The 25957-nt window shown below is 39.4% G+C and overlaps 2 protein-coding genes across 2 annotated transcripts; one reads left to right on the forward strand and one right to left on the reverse strand.

Moving 5' to 3' along the window:
* Window positions 1–6116, forward strand: LOC137293967 (leucine-rich repeat-containing protein 73-like). Its single transcript, XM_067824869.1, has 4 exons — window positions 1–393; window positions 1246–1406; window positions 2118–2341; window positions 4238–6116. The coding sequence occupies exons 1-4, from the start codon at window positions 122–124 to the stop codon at window positions 4682–4684; spliced, it is 1104 nt and encodes a 367-aa protein (XP_067680970.1). The 5' UTR covers window positions 1–121; the 3' UTR covers window positions 4685–6116.
* Window positions 6064–25383, reverse strand: LOC137293966 (tryptophan--tRNA ligase, cytoplasmic-like). Its single transcript, XM_067824868.1, has 8 exons — window positions 25016–25383; window positions 20714–20822; window positions 18529–18648; window positions 13652–13834; window positions 12152–12365; window positions 11186–11359; window positions 9945–10085; window positions 6064–7529 (listed from the first exon to the last, which is right to left on the reverse strand). Exons 1-8 carry the CDS (start codon window positions 25152–25154, stop codon window positions 7371–7373), a joined length of 1239 nt encoding a protein of 412 aa, XP_067680969.1. The 5' UTR covers window positions 25155–25383; the 3' UTR covers window positions 6064–7370.
* Between the last annotated feature and the right edge of the window lie 574 nt (window positions 25384–25957).

Below are 25957 nucleotides of genomic sequence, written 5' to 3' on the forward strand. Positions count from 1 at the left end.
AATCCAGGATAGGCCATGACTTTGCTGCAAGTCTGTATTGTTGTAGAAACGAAAAGATGGCGGCAGGTGCCTGTCAATAACTTCATTCATAATATTGCTTTCTTGCTATCACTCAAACACAATGCTTGTGAACGCTGCAGAACATTCAGATGTGGAACTGACTAAAGAACGCATCAAGGAAATGAGTGATTTGCTGGAGAGCAATCAGCTCAGAGTATTGTCCTTGAGAAATTGTAAGATGTCAGATGTGAACTTTAAACGACTAATGAAAAGTTGCGGCAGCAGTAAATCTTTGCTACAGATGTCCCTCAGTGTTGGAGTCATCTCCGACCAACAAAGAATAGAACTGCTTGCACAGGTTTTGAGGAAAAACAAGCTGCTGAAATCGTTACAGTACGTAACCAACAGTCTCTGCAGACAACAGTCCGTAGTCTTCTTACTCTTAGTTTCTTAAAAGAGCACTTATATTGGAAGCGTTTTTTGTGTGTCTAACGTCACAATCAACGATGTTGGAGCGACACGAAATTTGTCTATCTGTAATGAAGTCTTGATCAGACCAACCAGTGACTGATATTATGAGTGTAGATCATGAGGATTAGATTATATGCATCCACCAAATTCACTTTGACAACCCAATCCATTAATTACCACTCACAAGCACTGGTCGCCCATTCTGAACCATACCTTCATGAATTGTTCACCGCCCATGTTAATCAGATTCAACATGGTTGTCAAACTGATATGCTAATTAAACGTTCTTTTCCGTATAAAGGCATAAACTATTTAAAACAAAAAGGCAATGTGCAAACTGAATCAGGACAGTATGCAGATGAATATGCAATCCATAAAAACAAACACACATTCATGTTAATTCCTATGAATGTAGGAGTAAACATGAACTTCAGAACTTCTTTTATCATTACAACAGAAACGCTGCATATTACAAAATCAGTGAGACCTTTCAGCACAGTAATGCATCCCAATCACATCTCTCTGTTATCAACCTCTCAAAATTTAGTATAGATCTGCCTGCCTGCTATCATTCTAAAGCGTGAGACTGGAGCAATTTTCTTCTAGTCTTGCATCACCCATTAAATTCCCCCCAAAATACATTTCCAAATAGGTCAACTTGAAAGGCTAAGTGGTTTTTCCATCACTGTTTTGTTGTACTGTTAACTACTTTGTCAGTCGTACATTCATGTCAGTATTGAAGTATTTCTTGAGTTTAATGCCTGTTTGCTCTAGTATCCATGGTAACCCTATCGGTGATGAAGGACTGAAGGTGATAGCAGAGGCACTGTCATACAACTCTCATGTAACAACCCTGGATGTTGGTGACTGTGACTTGGGAGATCCTTCTATACAACATCTAAGGCTTTTGCTGTTGCCAACAGCAGAGCAAGAAGGTGGGTCAGCCTAAAAGCAGAAACCTGTTTGCCAGGGCGACATAAACATAATTCACACCTGGGTGTTCATTAAATTATATATATGTGTTATGTTAAACAACAAACATACATGAAATAGGTCCTTGAATGACATTTAGAAGTGGTGATTTCGATGCTTCTAAAGCATGGAATATAACTGATTTACCAGCAGTTTCTTTGGTAAAGCTGCCTCCATATAGCTGGACTATTGCTGAATGTGGCGTAAAACTCACTCACTGACTCTGGTATAAGGGCAGATGTTAAAATACTACATGAAAACACAGGATTACATCAATATACATTGTATTTTTTGTAACAGCAAATGCTGATAACAAAAATAACAAATTAGTTATCTATTAAATTGATCTAAAATCTCCTGTGTATACTATATATATATGCTAAACATAGCATCTTCCACAAATACTAGTATTTGCAAGATGTCAGCTTCCCTGATATTTGGTAAACCTACATTCATCTGGATGTCAGTAGAAGACACAGGACCCTTTGACAGAACCAGTTTTTACAATTCACTTGTGCCCATGGATTGCACTTAATTCATAATTGTGGATTTCATTCCACAAAGGAAAAACTGTACAAAGCTACAATCACTCACAAACAAGCTACATTCATTTGACCACCCACCCGCCCCCCTGCCCACCCAAAGTCACTCACTTGCTCCCTTTTCTACTGAAGGTTTGTCTGAACTGGGCCTGAGCGCCAACACAAGGATCACTGAAGCAGGATGGGCAAGCCTTGCCATGACAGTTGCCCACTCTCCAAACCTGAGGCGTATCTACCTCGACTACAACAATTTGGGAAATATTGGAGCCAGCAGCCTGTTGGTAGGAGTGGCAGCCAACCAGCAGATTGAGGTCCTCGATCTTGAGGGCACTGGATTCACAGAGGTGACAGCGCAGGTACACTAGTGCATGTTAACCTCCAATAAGCATTTTTGCTCCAAGGTCAAAGGAACAATTGAAAAATTTTTTGATCCGACTCCTCAATTGCTTACCAAGCAGTAAGAAGACCAGCTGTTGGTGAAGTAAATCCTCTAATTTCAAGAACTTTGTTCACCTAAAATATTTCCAGGTCTCCTATGCCAAAATAACTACATCAGTTTAGGCTGCAACTGAATCGAAAATTCTGTTCCAGATAGTTCCAAAAATATTTGCCATCTACTAATTCCAAAATAACAGCTACCTTAAATTATGGAAACATACTGACCCACTATGAAAACACATTTTTAACTGATTTTGATATGGAATAAAGTGACAAAAAACAAAGGTTTAGATGCAAAATCACTTTCAGTTTATGACATGGGTAATGGGCAATTATTATGGTTTTGAAAAAGTTGGATATAAGCAGATGCAAGTGGTACAGATATGGTCTAACAAGGTCGCCCCTTTAGGCACTGCCAGTATGTTGTGTGCCCTCCATTCGTAAAACACGGCATTGAGATGATGGAGCAGTGTAGCCATGGAAACCTTCCTCCATTCTTCTGCAAGGCCAATTTGAGATCTGCCACGTTGGCTGGCGGTAGCTGATATCAATGAAAATAAGGTGAAGAAGAGCACTGTTGCCAGTTCATCCCACAAATGCTCAATAGTGTTAACATCTGGTGAATATGCTGGCCAGTACATCACATTAAGTCCAGCTTGTTGAATGAATGCTTGTGTCAACCCAGTGGCATGAGGACGGGTGTTGTCATGTTGGAATGCTAGTGGACATGGTGACAGCGCAGCAAAGGAACCACTACGAGCCTCAGGATGCTGTGAAGTCAGATTACCATGTAGGACAGGCAGATCACACCTGCAACGTGCATTCATGACCACCACCCCACCCTTCTCCCAAACCATCACACTACCACCCCAATACCCCAAGTCATTTTCTCTGTCTGACACAGGATCCAGTGTTCCCCACAACATCTGTAAACATGCTGTCTTCCATCCACAAATGACACACAATGCCGTGACCTGTCTGATTATACAAGCCTACGGAAATAGATTGGTTGTTGTTGCACTGACATAGGGTTTGACAGTATTGGGGCTGAAGAAATAGGGTGTCTATAGTTCAGTCCGGCCTGTCTCAGGTGTCCAATGACTGTTGATGGGTGGATCCTTCTCCCATAGCTACCAATCTTTGCTGCTGGTGCTGTTCTGAAGTGATCTCGAAGGTGCGACAGTCACGTCTGTCAGTCTTGTCCAGCCATCGTAACCCTGGTCATCTGGTGACAACTGACAAGACGCTGGACTAATGGTGGACTGGTTGGCATTAAGGCACCTAGCAACAACATTTTGTGAAATACTGGCTTCAGGGAGTCCCCAAGCATGTGCACGTTGCTATAGATTGAGTTGTACCATGTTCAAATCTGGCTACTGAGCTTTCTATACATGTGCACCATGTGGGAAAGACCTAACAAGGTGCTCGAGCATTTGTTTTGTCCAGATGGCCTTGCTGTGTTTCAATGAACGGTAAAACATGCATTTTCACAACGGTTTCATTATCCAGAGGCATGAAGTGGACTTGAACTGGAACAACTGTTCCGAATCAAGTCTTGAACATTCGTTTCAAATATTCTGTGTATCATTAGTACTTTCCATGTTTAAAAAAACGATGTGAAAAAAACCTCGTGCATTTTCCATTATGGGTCTGTATATATTTTCACTGTCAGTACTGCCTTAAAATAGACTCTTTCAAATGTGATTTAAGTAGCATAATATTCCTGTAAGCTGTATTGGACCTTCTCATTATTGCCAAGTGAACCTAATAAAACCTGTTATATATCACTTGTATCAAATAATTTGTGTTTTCAGCTTCTGTTGGATCTGATGCAAAACTACCCAGGTAAATTACGAAAAATAACCCTCCGTGAAAATAAGGTGAAGAAGAGCACTGTTGCAGCGATCAAATCCATCCTGCGTATTAATGTTCCTGATGGTGCCAGTACTGATGCCAGTGAGGACGACTTCCTGTCAACCACTGCCAGTGTTACCTCCTCACAGGGGCCCCCTTCCTGTACCAGTGATGCAATGAGTGAGACGAGCACCTCTGCAACTGAAGTTACCGATACTGAGGACAGTGTACGAAGTGAGACGAGTACTGTGAAAGACCTGGTGTTGACTGATATCGAAGAGCCAATCGAGAAAACACAGGTGGAGAAAGTTGATGCTTCTAAGAAGAACAAGCAGAAGAAGAAAGTGAAAGAGGAAGAAGATGAGGATCTTGGTGAGGAGCTGAAGGAGGTGCCAGTATTTTGGTGATTTTCCTCTCAGGATTTGGGGAAGTTGGGTACTCTTTGTCAAAACATTAGCTGCTCAAACCAAACACCTAGGGTGATTGCCCACGTGCGTGCAGCCAATTTCTAGCATTTCCCACCATGATGCTACTTGAATGTTGCTATAAATCAGGCAACCATATTGTAAAAGCCAGCTCACACACTCACCTGGATTCAACCAGGGTTTGAATTTACTTCAGCTGATACATGCATTATCAGTGTCCTGGAGCAAAGCATTTCCTCACAGACATTTATTTGTCTGATGATGACATTTGAACATGATGTCTGAAAATTCACCTCACTGCCATGCTGTCTTCATGTAAGATTCTGTTCAGTCAAAAAAGAGGCTGATACTTCCAGCGTTCACAGTACATATTTTCACCAGTATTTGCCAATTATCAGAGGTGACTTTAAATGTTGACTTACACAGTTGTCATAAAATATTTGAAACATCACTATGACATCAGCACACTATTTAACCTAGCTGTGTCCCATGGGTGTTGCTATTATTCAGCAATTCTTGTGAAACAATCAGAGTTTAAAACATGGGTCCTTATGATATTTACACTTAATGTGATGACTGTTGTTTAATACATGCTTGAGGAGCATGGTTGTCCACCCCACTGTTTTTCTGTCATGTCACAGAGACCTGCATTATGCAACAGCTAAAAATCAAATATAGCTTCTCTCCCATGCATGCTGTCACAGTGACCTGCATTATGCAACAGCTAAAAATCAAATATAGCTCCTCTCCCATACATGCTGTCACAGTGACCTGCATTATGCAACAGCTAAAAATCAAATAGAGCTCTTCTCCCATACATGCTGTCACAGTGACCTGCATATGCAACAGCTAAAAATCAAATATAGCTCCTCTCCCATACATGCAAAATGTTATTAGAATGTCTGAATGCATGTAGTATTTGCTAATGTTTATTTCCTTTAGTTGTGCCAAATTATTGTTATTTCTTACGTTTTTTGTTTAAATGCCTTTGTACATGTATGTTAAGATATATCAGTGAGAAGAATAGAATAATCTTGTTCATACATCTTCTCTCAAGTACACTGTAGTCTTTCTGCAGGTACAACTGTTTTCTGAAATGTTTAATCTACACATTGGCACATTGTGTGAAGCCCATTTTTGGTGGTCCCCACTGTGATATTGCTGTAATATTGCTAAACGAGTGCTAAATTAACTCAATTTTTGTCATTATTTACATCAAGAATTCACTTACCATGAATCTTTTATGGTTCCCACTGACTCCTAAAATTTAAAATGGGACGAAAATGTTATAAACCGTATCACTTGTAGTTAAATTAGCCAATTCTTTAACTACCTGTATACTTTATGTACTTCAGTTGTAAGAATTTTAGTTTCCTTTGTTTCTGAGATGTAATAAATGCTCATGTTGCAGCAAGTATTTGTTGATTTGATATCAGTGTAACAGATGATGAAAATGTCATGGCTTGCTATACATCAGCTGCTTAATGTTCAAGATTCTTGCACTTAAAAACGTGCATGCGTTTTTACACTAGTCCATACCATGACTAGTCCACTAGAAAAATCCATACCACAGTTTGACATAGATAATCCACACACATACTGTATATTGATTTCCAGCAGACTAGTCTTTGTTTTGATCACTGGGTTGTCTGGTCCTGACCTATTATTTATAGACCACTGCCATATAGTGGAATATTGCTAAGCAGCGAAAAAGCCATGATTACAAAATGACAGAGCACTGGTTGGTATTTATTTTGTTTAAATTTGGAGTGACTAATAATGTGGAGAATCATCATTTTGGTGTACCCTCCATGTTGCCTGCAGCTGTTAGGTCTATAGTTCCCATAAATCAAAGGTGCTTGGCCATGTGTCTTGGAGAAGATGGTGCTGGGCCTACAGTTCCAGATGCGTCTGATGTTAGGCCAATAGTTCAAGAAGAGGCTGGAATTGCGCCTATATTCCCAGAAAAGACTGTTGTTGGAACTATAGATCCAGAAGAGCTTGGTGTTGGACCTTTAGTTACTGAAAAGACTGGCACTGTCAGAAAAGTGCAAACATCACTTCCCCCCTTGTGCTCAGTGAAAGTCTTGTCACCAGTTATCAGAAGAGTTATCTCCCATTTGTTAGTTGCCACACTTGTAACAACAGGTAACACATACATAACAGGACAGTGTGAGGTTGAGTATGCTATTGCGACAACTGTCATTGATATTTCACAGATGATCTGATTGACAATGTCATTGTTCCCCATGAACTGCCCCTCAAAGGTATGTACAAACAACCTTGAACAGTAAAATGATCTCCCACAAACAACAAACCTTCCCACTTCACTGGTTATTCTCTGATGCTGACGTAAAATGTTAATGAAAACTGATTCAGCTCAATATCGTAGCATGGTGAAAAATGTTCCCTAGCATCTGACATAGCCTTAACCTTCTTTGAGCATACCATTCCAAAATACAGGACAGACAGCATTCTACATAGGTAATCAATTTTGCAATGACAGGTTGATATCAACTTACTGACAATGGCATGACTAACATATGGGAAGATACCATCCCTAATAAATATTATTAAAATAATCACATTTTCAATTTTTGTCATCAATATCCAATGACAATTTCAATCAGTTCATGTTTGTGCAGGATAAAATTGCACAACTAAAGTGTCAATAATCATATTTGAGCTTCCGTGGTTTCATAAAGAGCTTAATGTCATCTTCTGTGATCTTGGCCCTTCTTTCTCGATGTTCTCCTATAAGCTTCTGTAAGAGTGTGATCAGTTCCTTTTTCAGTTCCCCTGTCAGAATCTGGCCACTGGAATAACCCTGAAAGATACAACACCATCGTCAAAGTCACTCACAAAGTCACTCACAAAGTCACTCACAAAGTCACTCACAAAGTCACATTCCAAAATTTACTTGATATATATATTTATGAAATACAATCAATCATACGATTCAGTAAACCTCATTATCAGTGTATGCCCCATCCCCAGCATCATACGATTCAGTAAACCTCATTATCAGTGTATGCCCCATCCCCAGCATCATACGATTCAGTAAACCTCATTATCAGTGTATGCCCCATCCCCAGCATCATACGATTCAGTAAACCTCATTATCAGTGTATGCCCCATCCCCAGCATCATACGATTCAGTAAACCTCATTATCAGTGTATGCCCCATCCCCAGCATCATACGATTCAGTAAACCTCATTATCAGTGTATGCCCCATCCCCAGCATCATACGATTCAGTAAACCTCATTATCAGTGTATGCCCCATCCCCAGCATCATACAATTCAGTGAACCTCATTATCTGTGTATGCCCCATCCCCAGCATCATACGATTCAGTAAACCTCATTATCAGTGTATGCCCCATCCCCAGCATCATACGATTCAGTGAACCTCATTATCTGTGTATGCCCCATCCCCAGCATCATACGATTCAGTAAACCTCATTATCTGTGTATGCCCCATCCCCAGCATCATACGATTCAGTGAACCTCATTATCTGTGTATGCCCCATCCCCAGCATCATACGATTCAGTAAACCTCATTATCAGTGTATGCCCCATCCCCAGCATCATACGATTCAGTGAACCTCATTATCTGTGTATGCCCCATCCCCAGCATCATACGATTCAGTGAACCTCATTATCTGTGTATGCCCCATCCCCAGCATCATACGATTCAGTAAACCTCATTATCAGTGTATGCCCCATCCCCAGCATCATACAATTCAGTGAACCTCATTATCTGTGTATGCCCCATCCCCAGCATCATACGATTCAGTAAACCTCATTATCAGTGTATGCCCCATCCCCAGCATCATACAATTCAGTGAACCTCATTATCAGTGTATGCCCCATCCCCAGCATCATACGATTCAGTAAACCTCATTATCAGTGTATGCCCCATCCCCAGCATCATACGATTCAGTGAACCTCATTATCAGTGTATGCCCCATCCCCAGCATCATACGATTCAGTAAACCTCATTATCTGTGTATGCCCCATCCCCAGCATCATACGATTCAGTAAACCTCATTATCAGTGTATGCCCCATCCCCAGCATCATACGATTCAGTAAACCTCATTATCAGTGTATGCCCCATCCCCAGCATCATACGATTCAGTGAACCTCATTATCTGTGTATGCCCCATCCCCAGCATCATACGATTCAGTGAACCTCATTATCAGTGTATGCCCCATCCCCAGCATCATACGATTCAGTAAACCTCATTATCAGTGTATGCCCCATCCCCAGCATCATACGATTCAGTAAACCTCATTATCAGTGTATGCCCCATCCCCAGCATCATACAATTCAGTGAACCTCATTATCTGTGTATGCCCCATCCCCAGCATCATACGATTCAGTAAACCTCATTATCAGTGTATGCCCCATCCCCAGCATCATACAATTCAGTAAACCTCATTATCAGTGTATGCCCCATCCCCAGCATCATACGATTCAGTAAACCTCATTATCAGTGTATGCCCCATCCCCAGCATCATACGATTCAGTAAACCTCATTATCTGTGTATGCCCCATCCCCAGCATCATACGATTCAGTAAACCTCATTATCAGTGTATGCCCCATCCCCAGCATCATACGATTCAGTAAACCTCATTATCTGTGTATGCCCCATCCCCAGCATCATACGATTCAGTAAACCTCATTATCAGTGTATGCCCCATCCCCAGCATCATACGATTCAGTAAACCTCATTATCAGTGTATGCCCCATCCCCAGCATCATACGATTCAGTAAACCTCATTATCAGTGTATGCCCCATCCCCAGCATCATACGATTCAGTAAACCTCATTATCAGTGTATGCCCCATCCCCAGCATCATACAATTCAGTGAACCTCATTATCTGTGTATTCCCCATCTACAGAATTACATGTGAATTTTATACCGAAAGGATACAACTCTGTATAGCCAAATGAAGGATCTTTGATGATAGGACAAGCCTAATTACTAAGCTTATGGAGTAATATATTGAACCACATTGATACAGTGGGGTAGCCTAGTGGTTATTGATTTGTTTGTGATGCCGGTTTGATTCCCAGCATAGTTACAATGTGTGAACCCCACTGCTGGTGTCCATGTCATGATACTGCTAAAAGCAACACAAAACAACACTCACTTTCTCACTTAAAACCATATCAGCATGTTGCATTTCAACAAACAAATTGACAAATATGCATGTCAAAACCATGGATACTTACTTGTCTTATTTCTTCTAGCCTAGCATCATCTTCTAGGAAGAATGTGAGGTACTGGTAGGACACATCAACACTGCAGTCGCCTCCCTTTTCTCGATGCTCCTCAACAGTAGCCTGACCTCCAGAGAATGCATACTTGTTGATCTATTCATGAGAAAAGAAAACCTCATATAAAACGTGATAGCAAATGCAACACATTACTGAAAATCTTTTTTAAATTAAAACCTACATCCATGAATATATATGCACATGATATGACAAGATGTTATATTGAACCACTGTTCTAAAGCAAGGAGTAAGTTCACAAAGGAAGACCTGGCTCTGATTTCTCGAAAGAAACTTAAGTTTTTACTCAAATTTCAAACTGAGTTTGACAATTTGAAACTGATTTATTTTTAACTTAAATGCATTTTTTAAAACAGAAAATGCCCAAACACCTTAAGCAATATAATCACAAAACTCAAACTGTCATTTTCAAATTCTGTACATTCTTGGAAATGTATTTTCTCAAATTTGAGTAAAAACTCGAACTTAAGTCAAAACTCAGACTTAAGTTTGTTTCGAGAAATGGGGGCCAGTTTCCACTACTATAGTCTGTTATCTCCCTTGCCTCAGGGATCTCGATCTAACCATGCTTACAGACATGATTTACATTCATTGCTTTTCTGGTATCAAAATTGTGATTTTAATCATTCATAAGTCAAACAGCTAGACATATCAATATAGATCATAGAAATCAATCAATGTTAGATGCATATCAATTGATTATCACTAAACCATGGAGAAGCAACTTTGAGTAAATCTGAAATAAATACAACACATTTCACATCAGTGGTAAGTGGTGACATATATTGGCTTGGATTACCAACATAATGCCATAATTTTAGAGCAGCGAATGGATAAAGACCTAACTTTGTGTAGTTTCTGAGTAAAATTTTAAAAACATTTCATTGCAATAGTTCATGTATGATGTGTTATTAACTACTAAATTTTCATATAGATAAACATTCCCATCAACAATATTTCCCATTAACTATCTTTCAGCGAGCCCTACAAACAGTAACAAAATTGTTCATCTGTGTCCTGCTGTATGAGAATCTCCAGCCATATTTAATGATATTTTCAAATAAGGAAACACAGAAATAATTTCATGAGGTTCTGCATTCTGTCAGGCAACAAAATGTAGGTAATCCTGTGATGTGAATAAGGACTTTAAGATGGACATTGCAACATCACAAAGTCACCTTTGTCTTGATCTGTTTATCTGTGTCAGTCAGGAATATCGATGAGTTGGTGTCACTGGCACTCATCTTGCTTTGAGCTCCTTGCAGAGCAGGGAAGAAAGTGGAGTGTATCAGAGCTGGCTTCATACATCCCATCCTTGGTGCAACATCTCTTGTCATTCGGAAATAGGGGTCCTGGCAAAAATTTAAAACACTCTGTACTTGAAAGGATGATGTTCACTTTGTATAATCAGAGATGTGTAAAACTGGAAATGTTGGAATAAAAATTGACTATTAATGATTGTTGACCTGTAAAGTTGAACATAAGTTGAACTGTTATATCTACATCTATGATATTGATAAATCAGTTTGGGTGAGAAACTTGGTTCAAACATGCACCTGGTCCACAGCCCTGGGTCAGACACAAAGAATTCACCTAGTCAACAGCCAGGTTAGATGTGATGAACATAGGTCAGACAGTGACCAACATATGGCGAATTCACCTAGTCGACAGCCAAGGTCAGATACAGAACTACCTGATCAACAGCCCAGGGTCAGAGAGAAAGATTTATCTTGGTCAGCTGCACAGGGTCAGGCAGTGAGAACTTACCTGGTCGACAGCCCTGGGTCAGAGCGTGAGAACTCACCTTGTCAAGAGCCCAGGGTCAGAAAGGGAGAATTCCCCTGGTCAACAGCCCAGGGTCAGATATGGAGAATTCACCTGGTCAACAGCCCAGGGTCAGAAAGGGAGAATTCCCCTGGTCAACAGCCCAGGGTCAGAAAGGGAGAATTCACCTGGTCAACAGCCCAGGGTCAGAAAGGGAGAATTCACCTGGTCAACAGCCCAGGGTCAGAAAGGGAGAATTCACCTGGTCAACAGCCCAGGGTCAGATATGGAGAATTCACCTGGTCAACAGCCCAGGGGATTAGACAAATGCTAAAGTCACCTGGACAATAGTGCAGGTTATCACACAACTGTCAACTCACCTGGTCAATAGCGCAGGGGATCAAACAGGGGATGTTGCTCCTCCCATTGAAGATGTCTGGGAATGAGGAGCTGAAGCTGGGTGCAGCCTGAATGGAAGGGAAGCAGATCTTCCCAATGCAGTCGCTGTCACCAAAACCAAAACAGCCCTTCACCTGGTTGAATGTCACCAACTTTTGAAACCGACACATGTTCTTGTAAAACCCTGTGCTGTTTCTGTTGAAGAGAAGTTACATACATCTGAAGTGGTTGATCAACTTAAAGTACAAAATATGAATAAATGGAAACGGAAATAACCTTGAAAAAAATTAGTAAAATTCATGTAACTACAAGACAAATTTCACAACTGAACAAACCCATCACACAGTAATTTCATTGGTTTCACTGTTAATATATCCTGTGTGCACTGTGCAGTCCTATATGTGCTTAATAATATGTAATAATATTCCTCTACAAAGGCAACATTGTATAGCCTAAACCTGTATAAATATCCATAGTTAAAATTCACTCACAATTCAGCAAATCAAACTATATTCTTTCATGAATCCAATTTGATATTCACAATCACTGGATTTGAACATTTATGAATTTTGTACAAAGAGTTTTTTCACTTCAATATGCTCAATTTGTCTGTCTTTTCTGAAAACCATATATGCAAAGTGTAACATATAAAAAATAGGCAGGAATAGTCAACACTCTTGTATATTTAATTTGAGAGAAACATGCCCAAAACATGCCATATACTTCATTTTGTTACTTTTTCATTCAATATGGTGCATAAACCATCAATTGGTTGCATGTTTTGGCAATAATGAAAAATATTTGCTTATTTTTTAAATGAATTTTATTTGCCTCATTGTGGCAGCTCAACATGGCAGTTGACAAACACATGGAGACTCTCTAAAGACAATTGATAAGTAGGTGAGTTGAGGTGAGGTAATGTGAGGTAAGATTATATGGTCTTTAACGCTGACTGAAGATTATTTGGCTCATATGACGACATGCATGTGTGTGCATGAGTGGCTGCTTGTACTAGGTCAGACTTGTGCTGGTTTCATAGTGCTAGCACTGGAATACCATGCTGTAGTTAAGCATGAATACTCCACTCAGACATATTATACCAAGCCGACCTGTCCTTGTACCCATTAATGCCGAGCACCAGGCAGGGACCATCCTCGATATCTCCAGGGTATACGTTCCGATAAGTCTCCACTATACCCTGGACGCATCTACGGCTCTGCCAGATAAATTTATTACCTCCCTTTGCTGGCTCCGCCTTCTCACAGATGCGTCCAGGGTATAGTGGAGACTTATCGGAGCGTATACCCTGGAGATATCGAGGATGGGCAGGGACCAACAAGGACCATATTTTAACATGTTTTGTTAAGATGCAGGCTGAGATCAAACCTGCGAAATTCCACTCTCCGAGGAGATGCTCCAACAACTCCACAACACAGGCAATCTATTATTATTACTAAGTAGTATGAGGTAAGCAGTATTACCCAATGTACTCAAAATCACTGAAGACAAACGTCTTCTCTGGGTCAAATCCACAAGCTATAATGTCCTTTGTGTTCTCATATGACAGCCTGATCGCCTCTTGAATTGAGAAGTCCTTCCACAAGAACTTCTCATCATCCGTCATCTGTATGACCAACGGGACATCGAAAGTCTCCTGTAGCCACCTAGATATACAGAAAAGGAAAGAATGATATTCAAGCTAATGTAAGGAGTGGGACATGAATATTGGGCTTGATACAAATAAATGAAAATGAAAGTGTAGATTTTCAATATATCACATGATAATTTGCTATCTCAGGTCATCAAATCCCAGGGTTCAATTTAAAAGACATTAACCTAATTGCACTAGGTGCAACCTATGATAAAAAAAACCCTAACTGCACCAGCCAAATTTCAGTTCCGCTTTTATCATTTTTTATTGCAATGTGCAGATGCAATTATTTAGATGTTTTATTCAGAAGTGTACCTGGTCAAAAATTGGCATGCACCTTGTTCAAGCTAGACTAATAACTACTTTGCACTAACGCAAGTAACAAAGCACTAAATCTGGCCCTGAATCAAGATTTAGCAATACAAAGCAAACATCTTAATAAACCACTATGCTACCACTATTTCTTTCCTTATCCTGACTCATGCTTAATTGTTTACAGAATCCAACGGAAATGGCGGTGGGTCAGCCTACGCTGGATTATGCTGGCTGTCAAAATTACGTCCAATAATCCCTCCCCTCCCCAACGGGAACTTGTAACGGCGATAATTTGGTCCTGCTCTTCTATTATTCATTGTAAACTCTGGGGGAATCACATCCAGTCAAACTTGTCTTCAAGCAGAAGGCTTTGTTGACTGGAATGTTGTGACATCGAAAGTAACTGGCATCCTGTTAGTTTCTGATGCAACTAAATGTCAAGATGTTGTGATCCAGACTAGTTGCAACACCTCTTCATGTACAAGTATCTTCATTATGAGTACAGGGTCATAATCACTCATGCTATTCTGTTTAAAACGTGTCCATGGACTTTCCACCATTATACTCCGCAGAGCTTCTGGCTTCCACAAGTCACATGATAAATCAGGTGAGTGAATTCAGCGCCTTTAGTGAACTGTTAGTTGCTGAGCAACGACAAGAGGCCCAAACTGATAAATGCCAATGTCGATTCTGGCAGGATCACATCCAGTTGAACTTGTCTTTGACTGGAACGTGATGATATCCAAAATAACTAGCGTTCTGCTAGTATCTGATGCATCTAAAAGTTAAGATATTCCTACCAAGACTAGTTGCGACCCTTCTTATGTACAAGTATCTTTACTATGAGTACAGGGTCATAATCACTCATGCTAGTCTGTTCAAGGCGTGTCCATGGTCTCTCCACCACTATACACCGCTGAGCGTCTGGTTTCCACAAGTCATGCGATCAAATGGGTGAGTGAGCTCAGCGCCTCTCGGGAGCTGTTAGTTGCTGCGCAACTATAAGAGGCCCAAATTGGTGAATGTCAGAGACTTCCTCCATGACTCTGTCTTGTAGGTAATTGTTGACAAACACCGCGTTTGATTCCCAAAAGCAGCCCTCCATTATAGTTGATAGCGAGCAATTTCCATGTAGCGCTAGTGTAGAGGCCAAGGCTCTGACTTCATGTGGGTTGGAGGCTTGCGAGGTTTCAATCCTACTGTTTGTAGGCTCCCCGTATTACAGCTCTGATCCACACTGAGATAGCGTTGCTGAATACTTCCGTAGGCATCTCAGTAGATATATGGATGAACAGGCGCTTGAAATGTTGTCTTCTAGACTTGTTACATGCAATGTATATCTTATATGCTCTGACTTGACATAATGATAGGTCTCGCATATCATGAGGTCCAAGGATTGAAGACAAGGCCGGTATACGGAACTGTCTGCTCAGTTGACTTGGCAGCTATCCGATTTTCTCGATGACTCTCGGTAGCAGCACTGGAGGGGGAAACACGAATGCATTTAGTCCTTCCCACGAGATACTGAGAGCGTCTGATGCTCAAGTTAACGGATCTGGTACCAGTGACACTAAGGTTGCTGTCTGTTAGTTGAACCTTGTTGCAAATAAGTCTATTTGCAGTGATCCGCACCTCCGACTGATTAGTTGAAACGTCTCTCAATGCAGCATATACTCTGTTGATGATGGATGAAGAGGACGAGAAAATATGTCTGCCATGATGTTGCAGGCTCCTGGTATGTGAGGTGCTTTTATTTGGAGATTCAGACTGTTGACCACGTCGAAGAGTAGAAACGTCAGATGAAGGTTTCGGCGACACTTTTTTACGTAAAAGGCTACTGTTGAGTTGTCTGTGTGGATCATCAGTAGCTTTTCTCTCAGTGTTGTTGACCAATGATGGATAACATGCATCACCATTTCACATCACCACTCCCACTTATATATACATATAAGTTGATGAGAAGAGCTCGATCTTCCTTCTTCCAGAATCCTGCTGCAAGCCCATTGTTTAGATGGGCAATCCATCCTTAGAGAGACATGACTACCTAAAGATGGTTGCTGAATGCTGGCTCTCACATGTAACTTCCTGCGCAGATACTGACTAGTGAGTCTACCATATCGGGTATGGTCTCAAGATGTCCAGCGTCGTAAACTGGTCAGGACGTGAAACCATGACTCAGGAACCACTGTGATAGACGCAGTAGCAGGCGTTTTCCTGTGGTCATATCCTGAGGTGACGTGAGCAGATTGTGTAGATATTGTCACTGACGTAGTGAAAATGGAGAGAGTAGAACTTGTTCTAATCATCGGCTTGAACTTTGACCCACCGATCCTCTGGGACAGCGATGTATTTCAATGTAGTGATGAATCAAATCCCAAGGAATTTAGATTTTTTTAGTCATCCGAGCTGAGTTAGTAGCCTGATAGTGAAGTCCAACTGTAGACTGAGTTGACTTTTCTCATGATGAGCTTGTATGCCGTGAAGATGCGTCATTCTTCGTCTTCAGATCATCAACATTGTTCATTATGAACAAGTTTTCAGGTAGTCTATTTATAGCTGTCTGTCTGTCCGATCAGAAACTGTCATTCATCGCTGCAAGTCTCCTGATAGGCAGTGTTGAGCCTGAAGAATCAAATGACGCTGTAGACTGCTAATCTTGTGTGTAAAGAACACCTTTCCCTCGTTGAAAAAACTTTAAGTCAAATGTAGACGACTTCTTGACACTGGAATAATAAAATCATATTATGCGTAGGGTGTTGTCTCTTGGGGACCAATCAGATTGTAGATGTAACGTCCCGGGCTTTCTTAGCAGGGCGTTGTCTCTCAGGGACCAATCAGATTGTAGACGTGACATCATCAGATTTGTTTGCTGGGCATTGTCTCTCGGGGACCAATCAGAGTGTAGCTATGACATCACTGCTGTAGCAGACAACTGATCATCGTGAAATCTTGTTCAAACAGTGATACCCTTGCTAGCATTTAGGCTTGTCCGTTACCATGCTGTTTGGTGAGCACGTGTCTAGATGAGTAAAGCGCGCGAAAAAACTTCTGCCACTTGAAGCTGATGTGGACAATTTGTCTTCCAGGTAGATGTGTTGGAATTTTTCCACTGAAGATAATACAATCAGCTCTTGTGATCAGAGGTGTAGTTTGCAGTAGTATGTTGCAGTCGTCTAGAAGAATCTTCGTGGCGTATTCATCTTGGTTGACAAAATACGAGCTGTATCAACACACAATAATCACAAATAACCAAATTGTTATACATATATCGCATACGACATAAATATAGTCAAAGGACCGAAATAGTTGAAAAACTTATCGTCATAGTGGGGACTCCAGGTAACTCCAGCGCCCTCGTCGGGCGATAAGGATCGAGTCAAGAGCATGGCTGGTCACATGACCATTTGCACAGGAAAAGGGAGGCTAGACATGGGTGAGTGTATTTCACATCTGCTTCTTTTTAGAAGGGAACTTCAAGGGATTTCAGGTATTCCACTACCTTTCGCCCGGGAAGAGGAGATAAACAATCAAGCATGAGTCACAATAAGGAAAAATTAATTATCTTACCAACAAATAGAAATTACTGGGTTTGGCATGATGAATGATTCCTGCCATCCTCAATTTATCTCCATACTTTCCGATGGATCTTCACTATACCCTGGATGAATGTATAACTGATAAATTTATTTCCTCCCTTGGCTGGCTTTTTATCCATACAGGGGTCTATGCTGGGAACCAATCACAACTCACAATAGCTTTTTAAATTATCTAGCCGATTACACTTGGCAATACAAATTGTGCAGAGGTTCCCTGAAACAGGTAGAAGGATTTCTTGCACATATTTTCTCCACGTTTCAGACCTATCAATTTCTTTGTATTGTTCCCCCAAATCTGAGTCACACTGTAAACAAACCTCTGCAGCTATGAAACGGCAGCTTTGCTGATTGCCTAATGTGAGAATGTGGAGCCAGCAAAGGGAAGTAAAAAAAAATCACTGGGCCAGCCGGTAGATGCATCCAGGGTATAGTGGAGACTTATCGGAACGTATACCCTGGAGATATCAAGGATGGATTCCTAAAGATACCAGCCAATAGTATTTGAGTATGTCATTAACCATATTTAGGCAGCCGATAGCAGTTGAATACATCTTTACAACAACAAAATCTTTGGAAATCTCTTGCTTTTTGATACACACAAAAAGATATTATACTAAATTTCCATGCTTCCCAAATATTGAAAATGATTAAAAAAATAAATACCGTGAGTCACCATGACTCCCATTTCTCAGAGTCTACGGTACACCCTGAAATTATTTACTTAGACTTATCTTGCTGCATGAGTGAGTGAGTACAGCTGTACACTGCTGAATGGAATGTACGAAGTTATACTTACTTTGTAATGACAAATGGTATAAGGTGTCCCAGATGCATGGCTTCTGATGAAGGTCCGCGGCCCGTGTACAGGTAGAAGGGCTGCTTCTTCTCATACATGTCTAGTATTTGGTGCAAGTCCCTGGAATTGTCAGATTCCACATTTTAAACCTACAAGAATACACTGAGACAAGTTGTTTGCTTTGTAGTATTTATAAAATCTAACAAAGAACAAATGAAAATCTATAAATAATTGATATATGCTGTCAGTATTTAAATGCGATATGCCTTATGAAGACTTGATCTTGCCACTATATGGGTGCAATAATGTAGATGTGACATTAGAGCTGTGATGATACATCGTAGTATCGATAATCGTGATACTTTATCGAACGATAAATATATCGATACTTTTTTTTTCGTATCATGATACGTATCGTTGACCTCAAAATTGTTAACTGATACTAGAAACTGATGGTTATGCCACAATTTACGCTGTTACTTGATATCACAATATAGGTTTCTAAAAAAAATAACTAACGACAGCAAATAATGATGTGTATCGAATCGTTCCAAGATATCGCGATACGTATTGTATCATGAATTTTCTGTATCGTCACACTCCTATGTGATGAAAAAAACCCAACTAAACTCAAATATGATATGATATGATATGATATGATATGATATGATATGATATGATATGATATGATATGATATGATTCAGATTTGATTTCTTCATAACAACAGTATTGTATGGTAAGACTAATTTTATTTTTATAACCGTTTTAAGCATATAATGATCATTGTGGTTCAAAAGAACTCCCTATCAGCTGACTGATTAACAGATATACACACAATTATGACGACATCAGTTGCCATTCACATTTTGTACATATGTAATTATAACCAAGAAAAAAACTGGAACAAAAAATGTGCCAATTTCATGTTATCTTTACGATTAAAAAAATAAACAACATTTTTCAGAGTGTGTGCAACTATGGACAGCACATATATTTATGAAAATCTATTATCAGCTGATCACATAACCTGAGATATCAGCCTTTATTACACTTGTGGTCAACGTATGAGTAGTAGCGCTCTAATCTTGTATGTCACATGAGTGCTGTATTGTGTTAACCTGTGTGGTAATGACAGAGAAGCCAACCCTGAATCAAATGAAAGTAGAGTCATGCCTTGCCCAAAGCAATTCTCGAGCCCTGAAGGTGCGAGTTGGGGGTGAGCGTGAGAGGGGGATAGGGACCTCTTTGACTTGCAGGGGGGGTGGGGAGGGACTGGCTCCCCAACAAAAATAGATTTAGTCTGCTGGAAATATGTAATTTCTGGGCATACTTAATCAGATAATACTTAACTCAAATGAACATCTTCAAATGGCTATTTACTAAAATTCTTTCAAACATTCTAAATTTATAAACATATTTTTATTTTCTATAAAAATTGGAGTTTTTTACAGACAAATCGGAGAGTAGATTTTGTGTTTGAAAATCAGAATCACTCCTCCAAAATCAGAGTAGTTGGCATCTCTGTAACGACCTGACCTGAGATTCTAGCGATTTGATTGGATAACCAATGACCTCACTATAAGGTCACGTTTTGACATAACTACTTTTTCATTCATAACAAACAACACATGAATTAATTCATTCTACAACATATATGCATTGTGGAAACGTAAACATTGCAAACGTTGCTGCATCGCTGTTGAATTGTGAGTCAAACTGCAACATTATATCCATGGGAAAACATAAACACAATGTTTCCACCAGTAATGTTATTCGAGTGAAGCAAGTGCAAACCAGGGAACGAGATGCTGCAGAGTAGTTTACTGTATGAGGCTGTATGATGCGATGACAACTGACAAGCATCGTGACATGGGTTATCAAGCTGGCCAATGTGAAACAGCGTATTGATGTCATTACAGTGTGACGTCATGCAAAAAAGTGTTCTACAGTACAACATTCTTCCGCAAAGTCTGTCTGAAACCAGTTTCGGTTTTAAGCTATAAAAATAACAAAGACGCTATTTCATCAGTTTAATGCATAAGAAATATGGGTAATAAACAAAATACCAAACTCAGTCTGATATCTGATATCTCAGTATCTGATGCTCGGTCAGATACCATAAGACGGACACTCTTTTCGTATAATTTGTATGTAATGAGACCTCATGTAGTATGCTCTGTTTACCTGTGCGAAAAGAAAATCCCCCTTCGTATAAAATGATGTACTGGCTTCCCTGTTACTCTCTCCATTCTGTCAATGAGTGCCTGGTCAATCTTGGAGCTTCCAAACCTTACTGCAAAAGGATTGTCATTGAAATAATCATTAAAATAATGAGAGGAATTCACTGAGTATATGAGAAATATTACAGATCTATAGCAAATATCATTACAACTGTCAAAGAAGGATTATAGAAAAACAATTCAATGGTAATATACCACACCAAAAAGGATTAGGAATAACAAAGTTTGAGGGAGGAAATGTTTTGCAGTGAAAATTTACTAAACAATTTCTTAGTACTACACTAAATGTTTGTAAAGAACTAACTTGTTATAAGACAAATTGTGCTAATAGCTAATACTATATGTAAACATAGGCTATATTGGTGAGAACATATGTATGACACAAGACAAATAAATGAGTTTTCATGATTCGTTACATGTTACTGCACTGAACGCAGAATGAGAATACAATCTTTGACCAGGGAGACCATATACAGAGGGAGAGGAAGCTCCTTGACAAGCCCTTAATGTATGCCGCAGGTCATTACGTAACCAGTGTAGACCATGGTAGACACTAGACAAATGGTGGCAGCTTAGTATATAAGATTGAGCACTGTTTATTTCCAACAGCTGTTTAAATTCGCTGCACAATGTTTCAGCTGAAATCCCAGAAGATAAGTTAACTGCTCTGTCACTTCAGTTAATGTCAAATAATTGCTATTAGTGTCAGAAATAGGACAGCAGATTTCTAGAAAAGTTTCAAGCCGGTATGTTAAGCTCACTGGCTTCCATTCTCGATTCACTGTGACTAAATTGTGCCAATAAAACTTCTTTCACACAATCATTTAATTTTTAGAAGGGAAACATGCCTTTACTTGAAAGATATTTGCATGTAATAGTGATAGTTTTATGACTTAAAAAAATTGTTAGGGTGATGGTTTCATAATCTTAAATAAGATGTTATGATGTATGTTATGTGTGTGAAAAAAATGATACATCACGAATCTGATCTGATCCACCTTTGATGCTTGTGATGCTTGAGAGCTATTGTTCCATAACTTCTTTTTAACTTGTTGATCTTATTATTTGAAAACATTGGAAAGGTGTTTCAGTACTTTCACACTTTCCGTTTTTGAAGGATGTGTGACAGTGTCAGTAATAACAAAACGTCTTGAAGTAGATATTTTGAAAAGGACAGCTGACAGCTGTTAATACATGTGTTCTTGCGATACTTCTGCACTCTTTAACATGTTTTGGGAGGGAAGGCTGTGGTGTATCATAAATTCTTTCATTCATTCACATGTTCTTCTTTCTTTTATTCTTATTCTTTCACTCATTCACATATAATTCTTGCTCTTAATTCTTACTATAATTCATTCATTCATTCATTCATTCATTCATTCATTCATTCATTCATTCATTGTAAAATTCTGACAGATACAATAAACTGGCTGAAGTTCTGTTAAACACAGCTGAAGTTGTTCTGGGAACGAGCAGAGTCACTGTGTGCATTGGGGCATGACAAGGCACGCGTTAATTAGTACAAATGGTAAAGAAAGCAAGCGAGTGACCTTTCCCTGTTGTAGATTATGCCTGGTTGAACATTGAACTTTAGAAAATAGAACTTTAATTTAATCCCCTTGTTAAACAAAATAATGACTGTTTTCAAACTTGTTTGCCAGGGGCTTTCAGTAAGACATCGAATACACCAAGAAAATATAGGGCATCAGTTGTAGACACCTCATTTCTCGTCAAACGACTTTTTGTCCACATGATCACTAAGTCTCTCATATCAGTTTCTCTTATTCTATCATGAATTCAGTAAACTGGGGATTATGATTGCTCAATGGAGGTAATTCAGAAGCATATAATCACATTATATACAGCTGATTTTCACAGCATGCATTGTGTTCAATGTTTAAACCATGGTTATACTTATAGTAGAATGAAGATAAACATACTGAGCTGAAAAAGGCAGTATATAATGAAATTATGATAGCTCCATGGGTTTGATTTTAAAGGGGCACTGATGCGGAGCGAATAATGTTTCTCGCCAACGGTCTAATTACGAAACCAAACCGCAAATTGGTCAGCGCCCGCTCCTTCGACCGTGACGGACAAAGGAACTGGGCTCCTGTCCATATTAGCAGAATTTCTTCACCTAAACAGTCGGGAGGCCGGATGCCCATCATATGCCATTTGTTTAAAAATATCCATGGTATTCCTTGTCTGATCGTAACCAAATATCCCAGCAGTGTAGTTCTTTTCGGATGCTTGGATGGTATAGTTACTGATCCAATTTGATCCTATTTTGAATGTTTTTAACCTCGATATTTAATCATTTTACATGAAAATATGATGTCTACAGGCACGTAGCCATTTGTTTAAGTACGGAAGATTGCAAAGCTTTATATTTAGGTAATTCTGAGTGTTGGTTCAGCTGTGAATAGCAAATATCTTACGAAAAATTTGATAGCTATGGTAGCTACAATGGTTTATTATTTATGACAATAAAAACACACAGTTGATTTTTTTGAATTCGTAAACAAACAACGATGATTTTGCCTTTGGTAGAGAAATCTGAAAATTTTCTTACGTCAAAAAACCTTATTTCACCTATTTACCAAAGTACACAGCAAATGCCCGTGTGTATTCCTTATGTAACGAAATTCCGTTGGTATCCTCAAAACAGTTTCGGCCCAATAGTGTTTTCAGGATGCATGCGACACAGAGATTACATCTTCCTTGCTGTAACTCGCGTTTGATGGTGTAAACCTACACGTGTTATTTGTCATCATTCTCTGGATGGTCAATAAATGAATTTATAACAGGTATAATTAGTAGTAACACAACTTCGGTTACTTAACAAAGGTTCCCATTTGGCATTTCTCCTGTCTGGAGTAAATACTCAACATTATAAATTAAGGTCTGTAATGGCAAATGTATTGTATGTTATGTAATATGTGCATGTAAGTGATGCAAGAGGGTTTATCAACTGAGTTACAAAAACAAACACCGATCAAAGGATTAACCGATAACTCACCGATTGATTAATTACTTTTATCTTCTAGCGGATTTGTCAAAAGGCAGTGTGTGTAGATGACTACACCCTGTCGTAAAGTGTAAGTGCAAAAACAACATCCTCCCTTCAAAGAATTAACCACCCTTGCGTCGATTGATTGATTGCTCATTATTGGTTAACTAAATTACTTAGAATAGTGGACATCATACAATTAGTTGCCAGGTGTGCTATCTTGGGAGACCAATGAGAGGTTTATCTGGTTTTCACCAACGAAAGAGGTGAAACGATGTGTTACTTTTTCGCAAATGAGACAGTTGTAAGACACGCGACACAGAGCAGGATTATTTACCAGCTGCAGATGAATGGAATACGATTTCTTTTACGTGGATATTGATGGATACATTCCTGAACAAGGTAGTAGCCTGACATCGTTGCTATAAAATTAGTCTGTTTTACATTCATTTTTTGCATTTTGTTTTAATTTATTTGTTGTAGCATTCAGCAGAATCTGTATGATAGAAAAAACACACTAGATCGCGTATGTGTGTGAAATAGGATCCACATTGGCATTCTATACAATGTATAAATGTTGCTGTTATGTTAGAAATTTACTATGAGTATAAGCAGATCGTGTGTTCTTTTATTTATTTTCAGAATCATACAAGTATGACAATAAACTAACTAGGGTTATGTGACAAAATATAGAGACTACATTGGCTTCGTTATTTTTCCGTCCTAATAGTTTTTTACCATTTCTACCACGGGCAGATGATTAACCTTCAAAGTGTTTCATTTGTTTTCATAATACATTTGTAATGAAGTGAAAATGACTTTACCTTAGTTGATCTATCTATAATTAAACTCTCAGTTGCGCCTACGGACTGCGCAGCAGAGGTCACGAACCAGTCACGAATTCTGGGATATCATCCGGGTACTCACGGGAGAAAAACAATAACAAAAGTTTACACCAGTCCACGGAAATTGCTCCGCATCAGTGCCCCTTTAAAGCAAATTTAGGGCTAAAATAATTTGGTTAAATACACTGGATTTTCCATCAGTTTAAACAGTATGTTTAGCTCCAAATAACTGGACCCATAACTCTTATGGATTCTAATAGTCATTTGGAGTACTTAACAATTTATCAGAACATGACAAATCCAACAGATCAATAATTTCATATTTTTTTTAACTGACAGTCTTCCTGATTCACTGTACTCGATGAAATAGTAGAAAATAATAACCCACCTATCAATTTATCATAATCGATACCCTTCGCAGATGAACTTGCAACATTCCACGGATCAACGAAATCTTCTTCTTGAGCCTTTTCCTGGCCATCACCGATAGTCATGTTCTGAACAGCTGCGGATTGTTCATCAGCCATATTGGCTTTTGCTCACGTAAACAAACTAAACAGTGTTTTTGGTATGAGATATAAAAATGTAGATCACTTTCTCTTCACGGCTGTTTCGACCATATACTGAACACCTCTCTGATCCTTTTATATCATTTCCAGTGTGGAAATATTGTAGGAAGTATACTCGGTGAACCGGTACCGACATACACGTGTTGCATCATTCGTGCAGACGATGGCGAAGCCTGTAACACGTACTGTGATTGGTTGGCCACGCCTATGTGATTTGCGAACTGTATCATCATTGGTTATTAATCGGCGGATTTGCAAAATGGCTGCGCCCATGTCCCTTATTGAATGATGTTTCTCACCTGCAATGCTCACGGTTTAGCATGGCAGTAGGTTGCAACAAAGACATGTATGCGTCTTTTGTTGTAGTAAATGATGAAACTCTCTGGCAATGTAAGAAAACCTCAATCGTAGGCAAAAGTTTCAAGTGATATCAGCCTTCTGTTTCGAGTGACCAGGAGGCTTTTTGGGTAGTGTATACGGTTATCAATATCATTGTCACCCGCGAAAGTCCGGGTTAGAACCAGTGTTCAGGATGGTGTTTCAAAGTAACAGAACATTGGGTCCTGTAAGTTTCAGATGTCTGTCTGACCCACTGAAAATTCACTGGACCCACAGAATAACATAAAAAACAAACATTTCAGATTTGACATTTCTTATAATTGGCATTGAAATTATTGACATTGTATGATAACAAACATAAGATTTTTCAAACAGCAAACAAGGGTCACATGCCGCAAATAACAACTTCACACAATGACATT

Source organism: Haliotis asinina, chromosome 8 (assembly GCF_037392515.1).
Source record: "Haliotis asinina isolate JCU_RB_2024 chromosome 8, JCU_Hal_asi_v2, whole genome shotgun sequence".
NCBI lineage: Eukaryota > Metazoa > Mollusca > Gastropoda > Lepetellida > Haliotidae > Haliotis > Haliotis asinina.

Excerpts from the sequence above, each read along its gene's own strand:
- LOC137293967 (XM_067824869.1), top strand. The coding sequence starts at position 122 with ATGCTTGTGAACGCTGCAGAACATTCAGATGTGGAACTGACTAAAGAA. Across the intron at positions 394-1,245 it reads AAGCTGCTGAAATCGTTACA|TATCCATGGTAACCCTATCG; the intron begins GTACGTAACCAA and ends TGTTTGCTCTAG. Across the intron at positions 1,407-2,117 it reads GCCAACAGCAGAGCAAGAAG|GTTTGTCTGAACTGGGCCTG; the intron begins GTGGGTCAGCCT and ends TTTCTACTGAAG.
- LOC137293966 (XM_067824868.1), bottom strand. The coding sequence starts at position 25,154 with ATGGCTGATGAACAATCCGCAGCTGTTCAGAACATGACTATCGGTGAT. Across the intron at positions 20,823-25,015 it reads CGATTATGATAAATTGATAG|TAAGGTTTGGAAGCTCCAAG; the intron begins GTGGGTTATTAT and ends ATCCTTTTGCAG. Across the intron at positions 11,360-12,151 it reads TCCCCTGCGCTATTGACCAG|GACCCCTATTTCCGAATGAC; the intron begins GTGAGTTGACAG and ends AATTTTTGCCAG.